The sequence below is a fragment of the Callithrix jacchus genome, chromosome X (genome assembly GCF_049354715.1).
Source record: "Callithrix jacchus isolate 240 chromosome X, calJac240_pri, whole genome shotgun sequence".
Lineage (NCBI taxonomy): Eukaryota > Metazoa > Chordata > Mammalia > Primates > Cebidae > Callithrix > Callithrix jacchus.
Window position 1 is genome coordinate 48,048,274 of NC_133524.1, and position 19,588 is coordinate 48,067,861.

Below are 19,588 nucleotides of genomic sequence, written 5' to 3' on the forward strand. Positions count from 1 at the left end.
CAACTTTTCTGTAAGACTAAATTTTTAAAAAATAAAGGTACCCCTCTCAGCAAAAATAAATAAATAAATAAATAAGAAAAAGGAAAAAGCATATAGTTTTTGTTGTTGTTGTTTTGGTTTTAGAGACGGGATCCCACTCTGTCACCCAGGCTGAAGTAAAGTGTCACGATCATGGCTCACTGCAAGCTTGAACTCCCCAGCTCAAGCGATCCTCTCACCTCAGCCTCCCCAGTAACTTGGGACCACAGGCTCTTGCCACCACATCTGGCTAATTTTTTTTTTTTTTTTTTTTAGATGGAGTCTTGCTCTCTAGCCCAGGCTGGAGTGCAGTGGCATGATCTCGGCTCACAGCAACCTCCACCTCCCGGGTCCTGGTTCAAGCAATTCTCCTGCCTCAGCCTCCTGAGTAACTGGGATTACAGGCACGTGCCACCATGCCCAGTAATTTTTTTTCTTTTTTTTTAGTAGAGACGGGGTTTCACCATGTTGGTCAGGCTACTTTTGAATTCCTGACCTCGTGATCCACCCACATCAGCCTCCCAAAGTGCTGGGATTACAGGCATCAGCCACTGTGCCCTGCCCTAATTTTTTTTTTAAATAGAGACGAGATCTTGCTGTGTTGCCCAGGCTGGTGTCAAACTCCTGGCCTCAAGTGGTCCTCCTGCCTCAGCCTCCCAAAGTACTGGGATTATAGGGGTGAGCCACAGTACCCAGTCTAAAAAGCATAGAGTTGAAAAACCTTTATGTGTCAGCACTGTGTGGGACCCGGGGAGGTGAGAGTGAATAAGATACATCTCCTCCCCTACAAGACTCACTGTCTAGGAAGTCATTTTGGCAGCAGATCCACAGGGATGAGATGAGGCCTCCAGGAAGATTACAACAACGTGGGCAAGAAATGGAGAAGGCCTGGCCAGGCACGGTGGCTCACACCTGTAATCCCAACACTATGGGAGGCCAAGGCTGGCAGATCACCTGAGGTTAGGAGTTCAAGACCAGCCTGATCAACATGGAAAAACCCTGTCTCTACTAAAAATACAAAATTAGCCAGGCGTGGTGGCAGATGCCAGCTACTCAGGAGGCTAAAGCAGAAGAATCATTTGAACCTGGGAGGCAGAGGTTGCGATGAGCCAAGATCACGCTGTTGCATTCCAGCCTGGGCAACAAAAGCGAAACTCGGTCTCAAAAAAAAAAAAAAAAGACAGAAATGGGGAAGGCCTCAATGAATTACGGCAGTGTCAACATAGAAGGACATTAAAGGGACAATTCTATAACCTGGTGACTAACTGCACTTGAGTTAGGGACCAAGAGGAGGCTCATGAGGTGTCAGGGCTTCTTGCCCAGCCCATTGGCTGAAGCAGCCCATTTCCCAAGACAGAGTGCTCAGGAGGTTAGTGGGAAATGATGTGATTGGTTTGGGACAGCTCAGTTGAGCTGCTGGCCTGTATCCTGGGGGCAACATCTGGGCCAAGATAAGGTCAGGGAGACATCAGCACTGAGGAAGTAGATGAAGAGAGGGAAGGGAGTTCTTTTTGTTTGTTTTTGAGACAGAGTTCGGCTCCGTCACCAAAGCTAGAGTGCAGTGACAGAAACACAGCTCACTGCGGCTTCCACGTTGTGGACTCAAGTGATCCTCCTGCCTCATTCTCCTGAGTAGCTGGGACTACAGGCACGCACCACCACACCCAGATAATTCTTTTTTTGAGAGGGGGTTTCGCCCTTGTTGTGCAGATAGAGTGTAGTGGTGCAATTTCAGCTCACTGCAACCTCCGCCTCCCAGATTCAAGTGATTCTCCCGACTCAGCCTCCTGAGTAGCTGGGATTACAGGCATGCACCACCACACCCAGCTAATTTTGTATTTTTAGTAGAGACGGGGTTTCAACATGCTGGTCAGGCTGGTCTTGAACTCCTGACCTCAGGTGATCTGCCTGTCTCGGCCTTCCAAAGTGCTGGGACTACAGGTTTTTTGTTTGTTTTGTTTTGTTTTGTTAATTTTTAGTAGAGACGAAGTCTTCCTTTGTTACCAGGCTCATCTCAAACTCCTGGGCTCAAGCGATCCACCCACCTCAGCCTCCCAAAGTGCTGGGATTATGGGCTTGAGTCACTGCACTGGCCCTGGCTATTTTTTTTTTAATGTGGGTTAGTTAGAAAGCCTGGAATGTCAGATTGCAGGGCCAGGAGTACATTTAGGCTGAGAATGGGAATGAGGAGCTGAGTGCTGCTGAGGAAACTGTTTTCCATATCATTTGAAACTGAAATGGAGTCTTTCCTCTTCCCTCACCAAAAACGTTTCTGCAAGAGTTGGCCTTCAGCCACCAGGGTCTGCTCCATTAGAATGGGGCTAGGGGAAGCTGAGTTCTTTCCTTTTTAACCTATTTGGGTTTAACCATCCCAGTCTGTCTCTGTTCAGTATTTAACAACTTGTTTTTCGTTGAAATAAAAGGCAAGTTAGCCATTTGTCCAAACTCCAAAGTTTAGGTTCACTGGGCCGTAAGCCTATACCCACCATCCCCGCGCCTGCTGAGGGCAGCTCTGCAGGATTCTTCCAGCCGCGGGGGACTGGACAGGGAGGGGGACGGGGCGGGGTCCCAGGGCTGTGCCATCCACCTGCCAAGCCTTAGGTCCCGGTCGGCGTTTCCCCTCCCTTCGGCCCGCTGCCTGACCTTCGAGCCGCCTGAGAAGTCTCCAGCCTGGTGAGTGCCTGAGCCAGGCTGGCCTCCCCGCCCCCTCCCTGGAAAGGAAAGGCCCCGGCGACAACAGAGCCAGACCCGCTCGTCCCGATCTCCCGATTGGGGACAGTCAGAAGGAGACCGACTGCCCTGTGCCCACCCGGGGACCCGGGCCCGCTCCGCCAGGCTGGCTGGTATGCCCTCTGCAAAGCCTGCGCCAGGGACGAGGCAGGCTCAACCTTCAGATTCCCAGGGTATCTCAGTCGCTGTCGCCATTGCTGTCGCCCAAGGCCCCAGCGTCTCTACCAGATTGTTGTGGAGGCCTCTCACCGGCACAGGTAACCCAGGGCGCACGGGCACCTGACGCCCCGTCCCCACTCCCTGCTGCCCGGCTGCTCCTTTGTGGCCACCGGGCTGGGCCTAAATGAAACATTTGGCACCCCCATCCTCTCCCCACTGGCTTCCCCGAGTGAGCATGTGGTTAAAAGTCGCTATTGCAAAAGTCGTGCCTCTAATCTTGGGCCTTATCTAAGACTGATAGGATGAAGGCCTTTGGAATCTGAACCACCGCTCCCCTACCTCCCCCTCCCCGCCCCCGTCTTTTTTTTTTTTTTTTCAGACAAGGTCTCAGTCTGTCGCCCAGGCTCGAGTGCCATGACCCAATTTCGGCTCACTGCAACCTCTGCCTCCCAGGTTCAAGCGATTTTCCTGCCTCAGCCTCCCGAGTAGCTGGGACCACAGGCTCGAACCACTAAGCCCGATTGATTTTTTGTATTTTTTGTAGAAATGGGGTTTCACAATGTTGCCCAGGCTGGTCTCGAACTCCTGACTTCAGTGATCCTCCAACCTGAGCCTCCAAAGTGCTGGAATTACAGACATGAGCCATTCCAGCCTCAGGCCATAATTGGGACCGGTTTGGGCTGTGTTTCTTTTTTAAAATGTAGTTTATTGAAGGAAACATTAGATCAAACATTATTTCTTTTTTCTTTTTCTTTTTCTTTTCTTTTCTTTTTTGAGAAAGAGTCTGGTTTTGTTGCCCAGGCTGGAGTGCAATGGCATGATCGCAGCTCACTGCAACCTCCATCTCCTGGGTTCAAGCGATTCTCCTGCCTCAGCCTCCTGAGTAGCTGGGATTAAGGCACCCACCACCACACTCGGCTAATTTCTCTGTATTTTTAGTAGAGATGGGTTTTCTCCATGTTGATCAGGCTGGTCTCTAACTCCTGACCTGACAAGAGCCTCCCGCCTCGGCCTCCCAAAGCGCTGGGATTACAGGTGTGAGCCACTGCACCCGGCTGTTTTTCTTTTTTTCCTCCTGGATTCATTTGCCCATCCATGTGTAGGACCACTTACTTCAAAGCAGATAGCTACCCTGGGAGAAGGATGAAGATGCAAGCAATTTTTATTTATTTATTTCGAGACAGGTTCTTGCTCTATTGCCTAGGCTGGAGTGTAGTGGCACAGTCACAGCTCACTGCAGCCTCCAACTCCCTGACTCAAACTGTCTCTCCACCTCAACCTCCTGAGTAGCTAGGACCACAGGCATGCGCCACTACCCTCAGCTAATTTTTGGTCGTTTTGTAGAGTCAGGGTCTCACTATGTTGCCCACACCAGTCCCAGACTCCTGGGCCCAAGCAATCTTCCTGCCTCAGCCTCCTAAAGAGCTGGGATTATAGGCCTGAGCCACTGTGCCTGACAGATGCAGGCAGTGTCCTGGAAACCACCTACTCAGGGCAGAGGTGCAGAAAGAAAGATTGCTCTTGAAAATTGCCTGTTTTTCCTCTCCCACATGGGATTCTTATCTGATTTTTTCTTCTTTTCAGATAATTTTTCTCTCTCTTCTCCCAGTTCACTGGTCACGGTCTCTGGCCTAAAGTCCCAGCATAGAATGTTCCTCTCCTGTGGAGTCCAACACTCCTTGCCAAACTGGCCCGGTGTCTTCCTAGGAAGCAAGAAATCATGGAGGGGCTGTCAGTTTCTGCCAGGGTGGTTAGATGCTGTTCTTTTCTCCTCTCCTTCCATAATCTGCGTTGGGAAACGCGTGTTAGTTCAAATTCAGCGTGTTCTCATTGGTGAACATAGTCCTAAAAATGGAGTTCATAAAAATCAACCACATGGAGAAGAAAAATACATATATACATATGCACATACATACTTACATACGGCAGCTCAGAAAATGCAAGTGTGGAGGGCCCTGGCCTCTGTACCCTCAGAGAAGGGGCCCAACAGCATCAACAGAAGGCAGGGAGCAGAAGGCACCCTGCAGACACCCAGAGGGGCCACCAATGAGCAAACTGCCCAACTCCCTGACCTGCCCTGGGGCCCAGGATATTGACATAAAGGGCGGCCTTGCACTATTTCAACAGCCAATTCTCTGAGGGTCACAAACGCCAAGGAGTGGAGGTCAGAGTGTTGCTTTTTTGTTTTCTTTTTAAAAGATCATTTCAGAAACACGTCACTGTAAGTTGGTTGAAGATGTGTCACGGTCTCTCTTATCAGCTCTTTTCTTTTGCCTACATGTGTCTCTCCCTGTCACATTTCGTATCTTGGTCTGATTTGGGGGAGGTATATCCGGCCTTGCCAGTTCTCAGCCAGGTGTTTTACTCTATTTGTTCTGTTCGATGACCTCTCAGTCACCTCTGTTACCTTCCATAGATCTCCTCCGTGACCATGTCTTCCATTAAGATCGAGTGTGTTTTGCCGGAGAACTGCCGGTGCGGTGAGTCTCCAGTATGGGTGGAAGCGTCCAATTCTCTGCTCTTCGTAGACATTCCTGCAAAAAAGGTTTGCCAGTGGGATTCACTCACCAAGCAAGTACAGCGAGTGACCGTGGGTAAGGATGAAGGCTGGGCTGAGACCAGTCAGCTACCTTTTCCCAGGAGAGGGGCAGTCACCATGGCGCCCTTCTTGTTCAAGCACACTAAATACACCCTTCATGCTGTCTGTGTCTCCACTCCATATCCTCCCACTTTGACCCAGAGATTAATTATGGATGGTCAATACTTTTCTCTTCCTCTTCGAATGACGGGCAACAGGGCAACATTCCCAGTTTTTGGTTTTGTTTTGTTTTGAGACAGGGTCTCACTGTGTTGTCCAGGCTGGAGTGCCATGGTGTGATCACAGCTCACTACAGCCTTGATCTCCTGGGGCTCAAGGGATCCTCCTGCCTCAGCCTCCCTAGTAACTATGACCACAGGTGCGTGCCACTACGTCCGACTAGTTTGTATTGTTTGTACAGATGGGGTTTCACCACATTGCCCACCCACCTCGACTCCCAAAGAAAGTGCTGGGATTATAGGCATGAGCCACCATGCCTAGCCCACTCCCAGTTTTGTCCGGATGCAGGGATGCTCTAGTTCCTGTCTTTCCTTAATATGGTCAGATGGCTACGGAAAGTTAAAGACCCAGTTATCTGCCTTGGGTCAGGCTAAGACCTTAATTTAAACAAGAAAACAAAACAAAACAGGTGTTTCCCTTCACTGAATGTGAAAACCAGCTTTTAGATGTATAAACCAGGGCTATCTTTGATCACTGCACAAAACAGGATTCACAACGGAATTTGAATGTGATGCATTTATGGCCCTGTGAATTCTGAAGAAGGGATTTATCTCTTTCTATGGCCCAAGGGAACAGGCTTGATGTGATTATCAATAGAGAAGGAAGCTTCTTGTTTACACTGAGCCCGTGGGAAAAAACAGCAGGAATTCCTATAACCTTGGGACACTCTTTATCGACCCAGAACTGGGAACCTCAATTTTTTTCTTTTTCTTTATGTATTTATTTATTTATTTTTTGTGAGACAGGGTCTGGCTCTGTCATCCAGGCTGGAGTGCAATAATGCAAACATGGCTCACTGTAGCCTCCATCTCCCAGGCTCAAGCGATCCTCCCACCTTAGCCCCCTGAGTAGCTGGAACCACAGGCACATACCACCACACCTAGCTATTATTATTATTATTTTGTAGAGACGGGGTCTCCCTATATTGCCCAGGCTGGTCTTAAACTCCTGGGGTCAAGCAGTCCTCCTGCCTTAGCCTCCCAAAGTGCTGGGATTATAGGCATGAGCCACCACGCCCAGCCTCAAACTTCCTTTTTAAAAAAAAAATGAAAGGGAGCAACTTTTTAATTCACCCAGAAGTATGACTGTACTAAAGTGACCTCTGAGGGTAGAGTGGGGATGGGGTCCCCTTGCCTTTTCTAGTCTCTTTTGCAGCAGACACACATGCCAACCTGTACTCTGAAAAGCCCCCCGCCAACTCATGGAAAGGGCTGTGGTGTCAGCAGTAGCTTAGAGAGCTACCAAGAGGACTCTCAGGCTGCAGGTTTGGGTCCCTGACAAGACTGTCATCCTTCTAATAGTGTCCTACGCATTTCCTGGGACCCTTGATGACTCCAATCAAAGTGTGAGCAGGGCTTTGAGCCAAGGGTGGCTCCTGAAGCTCCCATTATCTCACACTGAATGGGTACTTAGGAAATGTTTTCAAAATCAATTCTGATAAATTTATTTCCTGTGACTGATCACCACAGCAATCAGTCTTTCCACTTAAACAAACAAGCAAACAAACCAAAAAAGCCTTTCTTGGCCAGGTGCAGTACCTCACGCCTGTAATCTCAACACTTTGAGAGGCTGAGGTGGGTAGATCACTTGAGGCCAGGAGTTCAAGAATAGCCTGACCATCATGGTGAAACCCTGTCTCTACTATAAACACAGAAATTAGCTGGGCATGGTGGCACAGCCTGTAGTCCCAGCTACTCGGGAACCTGAGGCAGGACAATTGCTCAAACCCAGGAGGAGGAGGTTGCAGTGAGTTGAGATTATAAGACTCGGTCTCAAAAAAAAAGTGTTTTTATACAGGGAAAAATATTAAACGAAGAAAACCTAAAATTCAAAAACATAAAATATAGTGATGTAATGAAGAGGTGTATTATACTATGTCTGCATCTACATTTCTGTCTATTTTTTTTTACTTACAAAAAAGGATCTGAGAAACAATTTGCAGTTAAATACATGTAAAATAGGGCCCCTTAGAAAAGACAAATCCTGGGCCAGGATGGTGGCTCACGCCTATAATCCCAACACTTTAGGAGGCCAAGGTTGGTGGATCACTTGAGGCCAAGAGTTTGAAACCAGCCTGGCCAACATGGTGAAACCCCATTTCTACTGAAAAAAAAAATTAGCCAGGTATGGTGGCATGTGCCTGTAATCCTAGCTACTCAGAAGGCTGAGGCAGGAGAATTGCTTGAAACCAGGAGGCAGAGGTTGCAGTGAGCCAGGATTGCTCCATTGCACTCCAGCCTGGGCAACAAGAGCAAAACTCTGTCTCAAAAATAAAGAAGAAAGAAAGAGAGAGAGAGACATAAAGAGAGAAAGAGAAGGAGGAGGAGAGGGGAGGGAAAGAGGGAGGGAGGGAGGGAGGAAGGAAGGAAGGAAGGAAGGAAGGAAGGAAGGAAGGAAGGAAGGAAGGAAGGAAGGAAGGAAGGAAGGATCCTGGATTGGAGAAGGAGAGAGATGTCACAAAACCTTCCCCCCGTAATTAATCTCAGTTTGTGTCTCTGCATTTTCTGGAGCATTTTCTGGCAAAATAGAGCATCGCTCGCTCTGTGATAACTGTCCTGGTGCCTCTAGATTAGAAACTCCTCCTCTGAACTGGATGTGGCACCTGCCCCATATCATGGCCACTGTGCTTTCACTTCTCTGCTTCTCCCACTAGACTGGGAGCTTCCGGAGGAGTTGGGTTTTATTCACATTTCTATCTATTGCTACCCAGATCAGCAAACAGAATTCATACTCAACAAATGTACTACGTTACATAGCCTTCCCTACTCAACAGAAGGAAGAGAGTGCTCCCATTGTCACGAGAGCTGAACTGCCACTCCAAGAGATGCCAGGTAGCACAGTGACCTCAGGGGCCTCAGCCACTAAACCAGTGCTGCCTTTTACCTGCTGCTTTGCCTCTACAGATGCCCCAGTCAGCTCTGTGGCTCTTCGCCAGTCAGGAGGCTATGTTGCCACCATTGGAACAAAGTTCTGTGCTTTGAACTGGGAAGAACAATCAGTAATTGTCCTGGCCACAGTGGATAACGACAAGAAAAACAACCGCTTCAATGATGGGAAGGTGGATCCTGCCGGGCGGTACTTTGCTGGTAAGATTTCTCTTAACAACTACTTACTGAGCCTTGGAGGAAATACTTTGACACACTGTTCTCACTACTCGCCGGGGTGGCAGCTCACGCCTGTAATCCCAGCACTTTGGGAGGCCAAGGCGGGCAGGTTGCCTGAGCCCAGGAGTTGGAGACCAGCCTGGGCAACATGATGAAATCCCGTCTCTACCAAAAATACAAAAAATTAGCGGGGTGTGGTGGCAGGCACCTGTAGTCCCAGCTACTCAGGAGGCTGAGTTGGGAGGATCATCTGAGCCCAGGAGGTCGAGGCTGCAGTGAGCCAAGATCATACCACTGCATTCCAACCTGGATGACAGAGTGAGACCCTAAAATGAATGAAATTAATAAATAAATAAATTTCTCACTACCTGAAAAATGTTCTTTATAATGAATCTTGGGTTCTTCTTTTATTATTGCCTGAGTAACTTGTAGCACTAAAAAAATACAGAGGTTTTGTTGTGAATGTTTAAATCAGAGATATTTTCAAATTTACAGGAAAAAGTAAGAACAGTACAAACCACACTTGTACACCTTTCACCCAGTTTCGCCTGTTGCTAACATTTTGTTCTGTTTGCTTTAGCATTTGCTGTCTGTATATATCTAAACATATTTATGTCCAGAGTCTTTTTTAAAAAACTAAATCAATAAATAGAGATGAGATCTCACTATGATGCCCAGGCTGGTCTTGAACACCTGAGCTCAAGTGATCCTCATGCCTTGGCCTCCCAAAGTGCTGGGATTGCAGGTGTGAGCCACTGCGCCCGGTCTATCTCCAGAATCATTTGAGAGTAGGTCTCATATACATTCTATGTGCCTTTACCTCTAAAATGCTGCAGTGTGAATTTCCCAAGAAAGATGATGTATTCTTATGTGACCACAGTTAGAGTGATCAACTTAAAGAAGTTTAGGCTGGGCGCGGTGGCTCACGCCTGTAATCCCAGCACTTTGGAGGCTGAGGCAGGCGGATCACCTGAGGTCAGGAGTTTGAGACCAGCCTGGCTAATATGGTGAAACTCCGTCTCTACTAAAAATACAAAAAAAATTAGCTGGGTGTGGTGATGGGCACCTGTAATCCTAGCTGCTTGAGAGGCTGAGGCAGGAGAATCACTTGAGCCCAGGAGTCAGAGGTTGCAGCGAGCTGAGATTGTACCACTCACTCCAGCCTAAGCAACAGAGTGGAACTCCGTCTCAAATAAAAAAGAAGTTTAGCACTGATACAGTCATTTTATCTGATATACTATCTGTATCCCAATTTTGTCAATTGTGCAAAAATGTCCTTTCTCGCATTTTTCCCTCTAGCGCAGGATCCAGTCTAGGGTCGTGGGTTGCATTTCATCTTCATAGCTCTTTGATCTCTTTTAAAACCGGAACATTTTCATAGACTTTCTTTGTTTTTTATAATGTTGCCATTTTTAAGAATACAGCCAGCCCTACCCGACTCCCCTGTTTTTTAATAGGGCATTCCTTATTTAGTATTTGTCTGGTGTTTGCTTGTGATCAAGTTGATGTTATACATTCCTGACTGGAAGACCACATAGATAACGTTCTGTTCTCAGGGTAACCCATCTGGAGGAACACAGTGTGAATGTGTCCCCTCACTGGTGATTTTGATCACCAGCTTAAGGCCTTGTCAGATTTCTCTACTGGATAACTATTTTTAAATGCAATTTATAAGCAATTTGTGGGGGTTCTTAGTTATCTATTGCTATATGACAAATTACCCTGAAACTTAGAGGCTTAAAATAAGAAATATTTATTATCTCACATGGTTTTTGAAGGTCAAGGATCTGGGTGCAGCTTAGCTGGATAGATGCAGTTCAGGCTGTCTCCTAAAACTCTAGTCAAGCTTTCTGCACAGGCTGCAGCCTCGGAAAAGGCTGGATTCCCTGAAGGGGTCTGGAGGATCTACTTCCAAGCTCACTCACATAGGGATTGGCAGGAGGCTTCAGTTCCTTAGCCGGTAGGTCTCTCCATAGGGCTGCTCAGGACATGGCTGCCCCTAGAACCATTGGTAAGAGGAGAGAGAGAGAGAGAGAACACACATGCACCCAAGATTCAAGATGGAAGCTACAGTCTTTAACCAATCTTGGGAGTGACATACCATCACTTCTGCCATATGCTTGGTCACAAAGTGACAGAGGGGGCTATCCAAGGGTGAGAATACTGAAAGGTAGGAATCATTAGGGGGTATCTTGGAGTCTGGCTACAACATGAGGAGATATTTTAAGTCCATGCAAATACCCTGGTCCTCATCAAAATTTCTCCCTTAGGTTTTACATTCATTGATGATTCTTCCTTGAACCAATCTTTACTAAGATGGTTGCAGAATGACTTATATGCAGCTTTAAAAGAATTTTATTGGCTGGGCGCAGTGGCTCACACTTGTAATCCCAGCACTTTGGGAGGCTGAGGCGGGTGGATCACGAGGTCAGGAGATCGAGACCATCCTGGCCAGCATGGTGAAACCCCGTCTTTACTAAAAATACCAAAAAAAAAAAAAAAGCCAGGTGCGGTGGTGCGCACCTATAGTCCCAGCTACTCAGAAGACTGAGGCAGTAGTATCGCTTGAACCCGGGAGACGGAGGTTTCAGTGAGCCAAGATCACACCACTGCACTCCAGCCTGGGCAACAGAGGGAAACTCCGTCTCAAAAATAATAATAATTGTATCTACAGTTTTTAATTAGATAATGAGTTTTACATATACTTCTCATCATGATAACCCTCTAAGTTAGCCAAAGTTTATTCTCCATCTCTGCTATTCCCACCTCCCCACACTGCTGCCTCACATTGTTGGCCCTGCTGTCCTGGTCCAAGGCACGTTCAACGTGGAACGTAGCAGAGCTCAGAGCAACTGACTACAGACTGCTTCCCACCTTCCTGGACTTTATACAACCACAGATATGGTCCCAGACAGGTTGAAAGATTAAAGACGAGAATCTGTTGGAAGCCCTTCTGCCAGTGATTTTTTTTTTTTTTTTTTTTGAGACCAAGTCTCACTCTGTCACCCAGGCTGGCATGTAGTGACACGATCTCAGCTCACTGCAAACTCTGCCTCCCGGGTTCAAGCAATTCTCCTGCCTCAGCCTCCTGAGTAGCTGGAACTACAGGCACTTATGCCACCACACCCGGCTAATTTTTGTATTTTTAGTAGAGGTGGGTTTTTACCATGTTGGCCAGGCTGGTCTCGAACTCCTGACCTCAGGTGATCCACCCGCCTCAGCCTCCCAAAGTGCTGGGATTATAGGTGTGAGCTGCTGCGGCTGGCCTGCTAGTAATTTCTGCAGGATAAAGATACATGATTGGATAATTCACCTCCTGGTGAAATTGATTTTCTCTCTCCCTTTTGACTAGAAGTTGACAGTTTTGTGCTCACTTCAGCAGCATATCTACTAAAATTGGAACAATACAGAGATTAGCATGGGCTCTGCACAAGGGTCACACGCAAATGCATGAAGCACTCCATATTTTTTTTTTTAACTTTACAGTTCTGAGACACTTCGTGAGACAAAAAGATGCATTCTTAGCATGGAGTCTCTGGGGTCATCAGGAGACCTCTTAAAATTGTAGATGTCATTGTGAGTCGATCTATTAGGAATTACTATAGTATTCTATAGTAATAATACTAATATGTACTAGTATTCTATAGCAATAATACTAATATATATAATATTTACATATTATAGTATATTACAATATAATATATACTTAGCTAGAGTGCTTGAGTCTGGGAGGTTGAGGCTGCAGTGAGCTGTGATCACGCCACTGCACTCCAGCCTGGGCAACAGAGCAAGACTCTGCTAAAAAAAGAAGGAGAAGGAGAAAGAGAAGGAGACGGAGAAGGAGGAGGAGGAGGCTTGGCATACCTGTGACCCCAGCACTTTGAAGGCTGAAGCAGGTGGATTGCTTGACTGCTTGAGCTACTCGAGAGGCTGAGGTAGGAGAATCACCTGAGCCTGGGAGGTGGAGACTGCAGTGAGCCAAGATCACATCAGTGCACTCCAGCCTGAGCAACCAGAGCGAGTCTAGGAGTCCAAGACCAGCCTGGCCATCATGGCAAAACCCCATCTCTACTAAAAATACAAGAACTAGCCTGGTGTGGTGGCGTGCACCTGTAGTCCCAGCTACTCGGGAGGCTGAGGCAGGAGAATTTCTTGAACCTGGGTGGTGGAGGTTGCAGTGAGCCGAGATCACGTCACTGCGCTCCAGCCTGGGCAATAGATGGAGACCCTGTCTTAAAAAAAAAAAAAAAAGGCAACAGTATTTGGCATTGCCCTTTGGGGACTGCAGCTTCACCCAACGGAGAGGGATGTCTCCTTCCCTTGGAGTTTGCATTCCTACAGTTTCCTGCTGCTGGCCATGCTCTCTGCTGTTGCTATCCCTGCTGTAGAGTTGTCTGGGGACTGGTGCATGAGAAAATGGAGAAAAGGGAGTGGGAAATAACCTAGGGATCTTCTCCACTCTCTCTGAGCTCCAGGAGTTTCCTTTCCTGCTCCTCCAGCCAGATCTAGAGGGTTTCTCTTGGATCTCTGTCTGCACCACAGTGCACACTTCCAGATTGCAGGCTGCATTGAGTTCAGGCTGGGAGATAGCAGAGAAGAAAATGAAGAGCTCACCATCTGTTCGGTGGTACTTCCAATTCTGCTGTTCTTCCCTGAGCTGCCTGCTAATATTTGTTTTTCAGAGTTCTAAGATGGCAGTGCCATGCATTTCATCCAGGTTTTTTGTTTGTTTTGAGGCAGAGTCTCGCTCTGTGGCCCAGGCTGGAGTGCAGTGGCACGATCCTGGCTCACCACAACCTCTGCCTCCCAGGTGCAAGCAATTCTCCTGCCTCAACCTCCTGAGTAGCTGGGATTACAGGTGCACACCACCATGCCCAGCAAATTTTTTGTATTTTTAGTAGTGATGGGGTTTCACCATGTTGGCCAGGCTGGTCTCGAACCCCTGGCCTTGTGATCCGCCCACCTTGGCCTCCCTAAGTGCTGGAATTACAGGCATGAGCCACTGTGCCCGACTGTATAGTGATTTCCTTTGATTTAATCACTGGAAAGGGTCCCTGGTGAGAAAGGATAGTGTCGTGCATGGGGCAAGATGCTGTGGGGCAGAGCTCAGAGTTCTTTGGTTTTTGCAGGCACCATGGCCGAGGAAACAGCTCCAGCAGTTCTCGAGCGACACCAAGGGGCCCTGTACTCCCTCTTTCCTGACCACCAGGTGAAAAAGTACTTTGACCAGGTGGACATCTCCAATGGTTTGGATTGGTCGCTGGATCACAAAATCTTCTATTACATCGACAGCTTGTCCTACTCTGTGGATGCCTTTGACTATGACCTGCAGACAGGACAGATCTGTATGTATTTTTCACTGTTTGTCTCAGTGCTGCCACTCTTGTTTTCATCTGTTTGTGACTAGTAAGGCGCGTCTCCTTTGCCCCATGTGAAGAGGTCCTTACTTAAATGGAGAGTCTTCTGATGCTATTATTCCAATATAGTAATAATAGCACAGACTTGACTGTGCTGCCAGTCAAATCATGACCCTCAACATATTTAAATATGGCAAGAGTTTGGCATTATATGAATAGATCCAGGGGAGCTAATAAAAATAGTTAATAAAAATATGGATAGAGTCTCAATCTTCTTCCTTGCCATCATCATCAGAAAGAGGCTCAGTTCAAAAGGGATCCTGTTCTCCCAGGAGGAGCCTAAAGGTAGAGAATACGTAACAGAATATTGGGGCAAAAGAACAGAAAACTTGAGGTTTTTGATTGCTATTTCTTGTTTGTACTTAACCATAGGCAAGTACTCAGAAGCTAATTACCAACCTTTCAAAATGGAAAAGCAAGAAAAAAAGTATTTGCACGTTGTCCAACTCCATCAATACGCTTGAAAGGAGCCGTCTTTGGAAACCTGGAGGAAAGGAATTATTTAGAACCTAGAAGAGGGTCCTTGAAACTGTTTCACGAAAGGTGCCAAACCTTTTATGAAACAAAAGAGCAAAACTAATAATAAAAATGACTTGGGAAAAATATCCCCATAACTCTGCAAGCAGATTTAGTCAGAGGCAAACTATTCTGGTGCAGATGTTTTCCTTTGAAATATGTAGAACTGGGGAGTCTAAGGCAGGAGAATCACTTGAACCTGGGAGGCGGAAGTTGCAGTGAGCCAAGATCACGCCACTGAGCTCCAGCCTGGCTACAGAGCAAGACTCCATCTCAAAACAGTAAAAAGAAAAAAACATGTAGTGCTCTCTTTTTATGACTGTTTTTACCCAATTTCATTACATGTGGTTTTAACATTTTTCCATTATACCTTAATCTGATGACTGCAGTGACCTGGACTTTGTAGCATAAAGTTCTTCTGGATTTTTATATTTGTTTTTTGTATACTGTGGTTATCCCCCTTAAGGCCACCTAGTTGGTTTCTGAGTGCCCCTCCTGCCAGAAACAGGCTCTTCTAATATTTGGTCTTGATTTTGAAGCACTCAGCCAGGCGAAAAAAGAACTCATATATCTTGCTAGTTTCTGTTCATGAACTGTTCACGTGTTACCATTCAGTTGCCTTGTGGACCTCAGAGTTGATCAAAGTAGGCATTTTTGTAACTGAAACAGCAAAGGTCTAACCACAAGCTGACATGAACTTGACAGAGATATGCAGGGCCCCAGTTCAGGTCAGCTTCAAAAAGAACTATTATTGGTACTTTTGTAAGAATTCTGCTTGCTTTTTCCTCTCTCCCTCTGAAAGCTTAAACAGATATGCCTGTCCCCAAACAGAAGACAATGAATCCATCCCAATCATGTGGTAAAAATCCTTTGTTCACATGCCAGACACTGGATAAGCCAAAGTGATCAGTATTTATAACCAGCTTGAGAGCTGCCTGTTTGATTCTCACTATTTAGTGGCCTCTTGTTTGTTGTGGTTCTGTTTTTGTTTTTGTCTTTTAACCATAGCCAACCGCAGAAGTGTTTACAAGCTGGAAAAAGAAGAACAAATCCCAGATGGAATGTGTATTGATGCTGAGGGGAAGCTCTGGGTGGCCTGTTACAATGGAGGAAGAGTGATCCGTTTAGATCCTGCGACAGGTAGGCCCGCAGCAAAATCAAAAATCCTTGTCATGATTAGGCAGAGATATAGCCCGAAAGCTACAGTCAGAATTTCTTTTCCTGTAGAGGTGCATCTTTTTGCTCAAAATAAATCGTCAGGGCAAGTAGGTTAAATATTAAATGCATGGATGAATCCTGACCTCCACAGTCTTCTTAGATCTTGCCTATTACTCTGCAAAGGGCACAGAAATGATACACGGATTGGAAATTGCTACAACTTAAACTTTAAATAAAATATTTGGTGGTCTAGGGAAAAGACTTCAAACCGTGAAGCTGCCTGTTGATAAAACAACTTCATGCTGCTTTGGAGGGAAGGATTACTCTGAAATGTATGTGACCTGCGCCCGGGATGGAATGGACCCCGAGGGCCTTTTGAGGCAACCTGAAGCTGGTGGAATTTTCAAGGTGATACGGCTATTTCTTTTATTTTGGGGGTGGGGTAGGGGGTCCCCTGTAAGTAACTGACTGTTTGGTACTTTTGCATACTTCCAAAGCATTATCCTATTTAGCATGGTAAGCTCATCGTGCTAGACTGAAAAACATTTTCTTTCTTTTTTCTTTTCTTTTTTTTGAGATGGAGTCTTGCTCTGTCACCCAGGCTGGAATGCAATGGTGCAATCTCGGCTCACTGCAACCTCCACCTCCTGGGTTCAAGCGATTCTCCTACCTCAGCCTCCCGAGTAGCTGGGACTACAGGTGCATGCCGCCATGCCCAGCTAATTTTTTGTATTTTAGTGGAGACAATGTTTCACCATGTTGCCCAGGCTGGTCTCAATCCCCTGAGTTCAGGCAATCTGCCTGCCTCAGCCTCCCAAAGTGCTAGGATTACAGGCATGAGCCACTGTACCCTGCCTTATTTTGATTTTCCAGAAAATAACTTATCTGAAGTCCAAGATGATGTGTTTACCCTACTTTGTATTACTTTGATTTTTTTCTTCATGTTCATTGAAAATTTTCAAATCAGTAGAATGTTTCAAACCAATATTTGAAATCCTTCAAACCAGTATTTGCAACATGCCTACAAGGTCGATTGTTTTGCTGTCTTAAGGATGTTTCCGATTTTTAACATCTTTTGGCAGCAGGATAAAAACTGATAAAGATCATAGAGCTTTTGAGCTGAAAATAAATACATAACGTCGAAACCTCTTTCTTAGCGGGTGGCAGATGATAAAACTGACTCCGTTGTAAATCCAGGTTAGTCATAAACCATTGCTAGTTGAATTGTAAACTGTATGAATAATTGAGTTGGACCATAAATACCCAGTCAGATCATTCCCTTTTATGATAGGAAATAAAACAAGGATAATAGGTGGCTAAGTATATTATTACAAATCATAAAAATGCTTTTGAAGAATACTTGTGAATTACCTTTTGTCTGAGTTTTCCTCTTTTCTTTTTCAACAGGTAACTGGTCTGGGGGTCAAAGGAATTGCTCCCTACTCCTATGCAGGATGAGGACAGGTCTTTCCTGCCAGAGGGAGCTCTGAAGACAACTAGAGAATTCTGGGGCTAAAATTTCAATCTAGTTAGAAAGAAAAATGAGGTGATGATCTTATTAACAGGGCTAAATGTTAATTTACAACTTTTAAAAGGTAGAGCATTTTTAACAGGGAGCAACAGGTGGTTCTGATAAAACCTAAAATGCAATAAAAAAAAGATTAGAAAAAAACACTATAAGGCTTTCCGTAAAAGGTACTGCAGAAGGACATAAAATCGTTCAACTGTCAGTCAGTCTCTTGATTCTTTGTAAATTGCCGGGGTGGGTGGGTACGTATCTCTTCTTGATTCTGCATTTCATACTTAACTATATTAAAGCTTCAAGGAACAATAAATGGTAACCTGGTAATGACCTACTACGTTCCTTTTTATTTTCATCATAATCTTATAAAATATGCCACAGTGCTATCTAACCTACTTAGATATTAAACTTCCTATATGTTACTTTACAAACTAAAATGCAGCTGGAGGATGACTCAAACATGCTGTCGAAATCCTTGGTTCCAGCTGCCACCTACTGGATATAAAAGTAATATGCCTCTTTGGAAAGAATACTTATTTTTAAAATAGCTTTATTGAGTTATAATTGGCCTGTACATATTTAAAGTGTACAGTTTGACAAATTTTTCACATATATACATTCATGAAACCAACACCACAGATAAGATAATGAATCTATCCACTACCCCAAAACTTTTCTTGTCCCGTCGTAATCTTTGCCTTCAGCCCCTCTGCCAGCCTGTTTCCTGTCCCCAGGAAACCACTGATCTGCTGTCACTATACATTAGCCTTAAACTTAGGTAGTGTGATTTCTCTAACTTTGCTCTTTTTCAAAATTGTTTTGACTATTTTAATTCATTTGAGCCTCTATATAAATTTTCAAATCAGCTTGACAATATCTACAAAAGAAATGCGGGTACAATTTTTTAACTGGAATCGCTTTTTGTTTGTTTGTTTGTTTGTTTGTTTGTTTGTTTGTTTTTGAGACAGGATCTGCTCTGTCGCCCAGGTCGGAGTGCAGTGGTGTGATCATGGCTCATTGCTGCCTCTACCTCCCAGGCTCAAGCAACCCTCCTGCCTCAGTCTCCCAAGGAGCTGGGCTAAAGCTGCAGACGTGTGCCACCAAGCTCTTTTTGTCTGTTTGGTTGGTTGGTTGGTTGTTTTTTTGGGTTTTTTTTGCTTTTCAGAGACGAAGTCTTGTTATGTTGCCCAGGCTGGTCTCAAACTCCTGGTGGTACTCCTGCCTCGACTTCTCAAAGCTCTGGGATTACAGGAATGACCCACCGTGCTTCAGCCTGAAATTGCTTTAAATCTGTAAAACGATTTGGAGATAATTGGCGTCTTTACTATTCTGAGTCTTATCCATGAACAGGGCGTGTCTCTCCCGTTATTTAGGGCTTCTTCAATTTTTTTATTAGGGTTTTATAAGTTTCAGCATACTGATCTTGTCCATGTTTTGTCAGATTTATATCCAAGTATTTCACTTTTTGGAACTATTGTAAATATTATTATTATTATTATTAGAGACAGACTCTTGCTCTATGGGCCAGGCTAGAGTGAAGTGGCATGATCAGAACTCACTGCAACCTTGAACTCCCGTGCTGAAGCTATCCACGCACCTCAGCCTCCCAAAGTGTTGGGATTACAGGCATGAGCCACCACACCCAGCCTTATTATTATTTTTTTGTTTCTTTCAGTTGATCATTGCTTGTTTATAGCAGTGTGATTGGCATTTATAGGTTGACTTTGTATCTGATGAGTTTGCTAACCTCACTAATTGGTTCTAAGAGTATTTCCATAGCTTTTCTGACATTCTTTGGATATATTTTGATATATATGTGAACAGAGACAATTTTCTTTCTTTCTTTCCAATCTGTATTGTTTTTATTTTTCTTGCATTATAACACTGGCTAAGATTGCCAGTATTATGTTGAATGGAAATAATAAGAGTAGACAGCCTTGTCTTGTTCCCAATCTCAAGAGAAAAGCATGCAGTCTTTTATTATTAACTCTGATATGAGTTGTATGTATTTTTGTGGATGGCCTTTCTCAAATTGAGGAAGTTCTTCTCATTTACTTTTCTGCATTTATTAATATGATTACATGGTCCTTCTTTAGATTGTTAATATGATCAATTCTTGCATTCCTGAGATAAACCTTCCTTGGTC

The 19,588-nt window shown here is 45.3% G+C and overlaps 1 protein-coding gene and 1 non-coding gene across 4 annotated transcripts; both read left to right on the forward strand.

Annotated features, from left to right (window-relative positions):
* Nucleotides 1-2,631: 2,631 nt before the first annotated feature.
* On the forward strand, nucleotides 2,632-17,769 carry RGN (regucalcin). Of its 3 annotated transcripts, none has more exons than XM_035288624.2 (7): nucleotides 2,632-2,691; nucleotides 5,324-5,501; nucleotides 8,629-8,811; nucleotides 13,959-14,174; nucleotides 15,771-15,902; nucleotides 16,174-16,328; nucleotides 17,328-17,769. In XM_035288624.2, exons 2-7 carry the CDS (start codon nucleotides 5,339-5,341, stop codon nucleotides 17,376-17,378), a joined length of 900 nt encoding a protein of 299 aa, XP_035144515.1. In that variant the 5' UTR covers nucleotides 2,632-2,691; nucleotides 5,324-5,338; the 3' UTR covers nucleotides 17,379-17,769. The 3 variants fall into 3 exon arrangements, with proteins under 3 accessions (XP_035144515.1, XP_035144514.1, XP_035144516.1); XM_035288623.2 differs by lacking the exon at nucleotides 2,632-2,691 and adding an exon at nucleotides 2,721-3,005; XM_035288625.2 differs by lacking the exon at nucleotides 2,632-2,691 and adding an exon at nucleotides 5,033-5,128.
* Nucleotides 12,196-12,299, forward strand: LOC118150758 (U6 spliceosomal RNA). The gene has a single exon (XR_004738906.1). It is a non-coding gene; the product is annotated as a U6 spliceosomal RNA (small nuclear RNA).
* Nucleotides 17,770-19,588: the final 1,819 nt, after the last annotated feature.

Bases quoted from the DNA above. Each gene is read 5' to 3' on its own strand.
- RGN (XM_035288624.2), top strand. From the start codon at position 5,339: ATGTCTTCCATTAAGATCGAGTGTGTTTTGCCGGAGAACTGCCGGTGC. The intron at 8,812-13,958 runs GTAAGATTTCTC...TGGTTTTTGCAG, and splicing joins TGCCGGGCGGTACTTTGCTG to GCACCATGGCCGAGGAAACA. The intron at 15,903-16,173 runs GTAGGCCCGCAG...TTGGTGGTCTAG, and splicing joins CCGTTTAGATCCTGCGACAG to GGAAAAGACTTCAAACCGTG.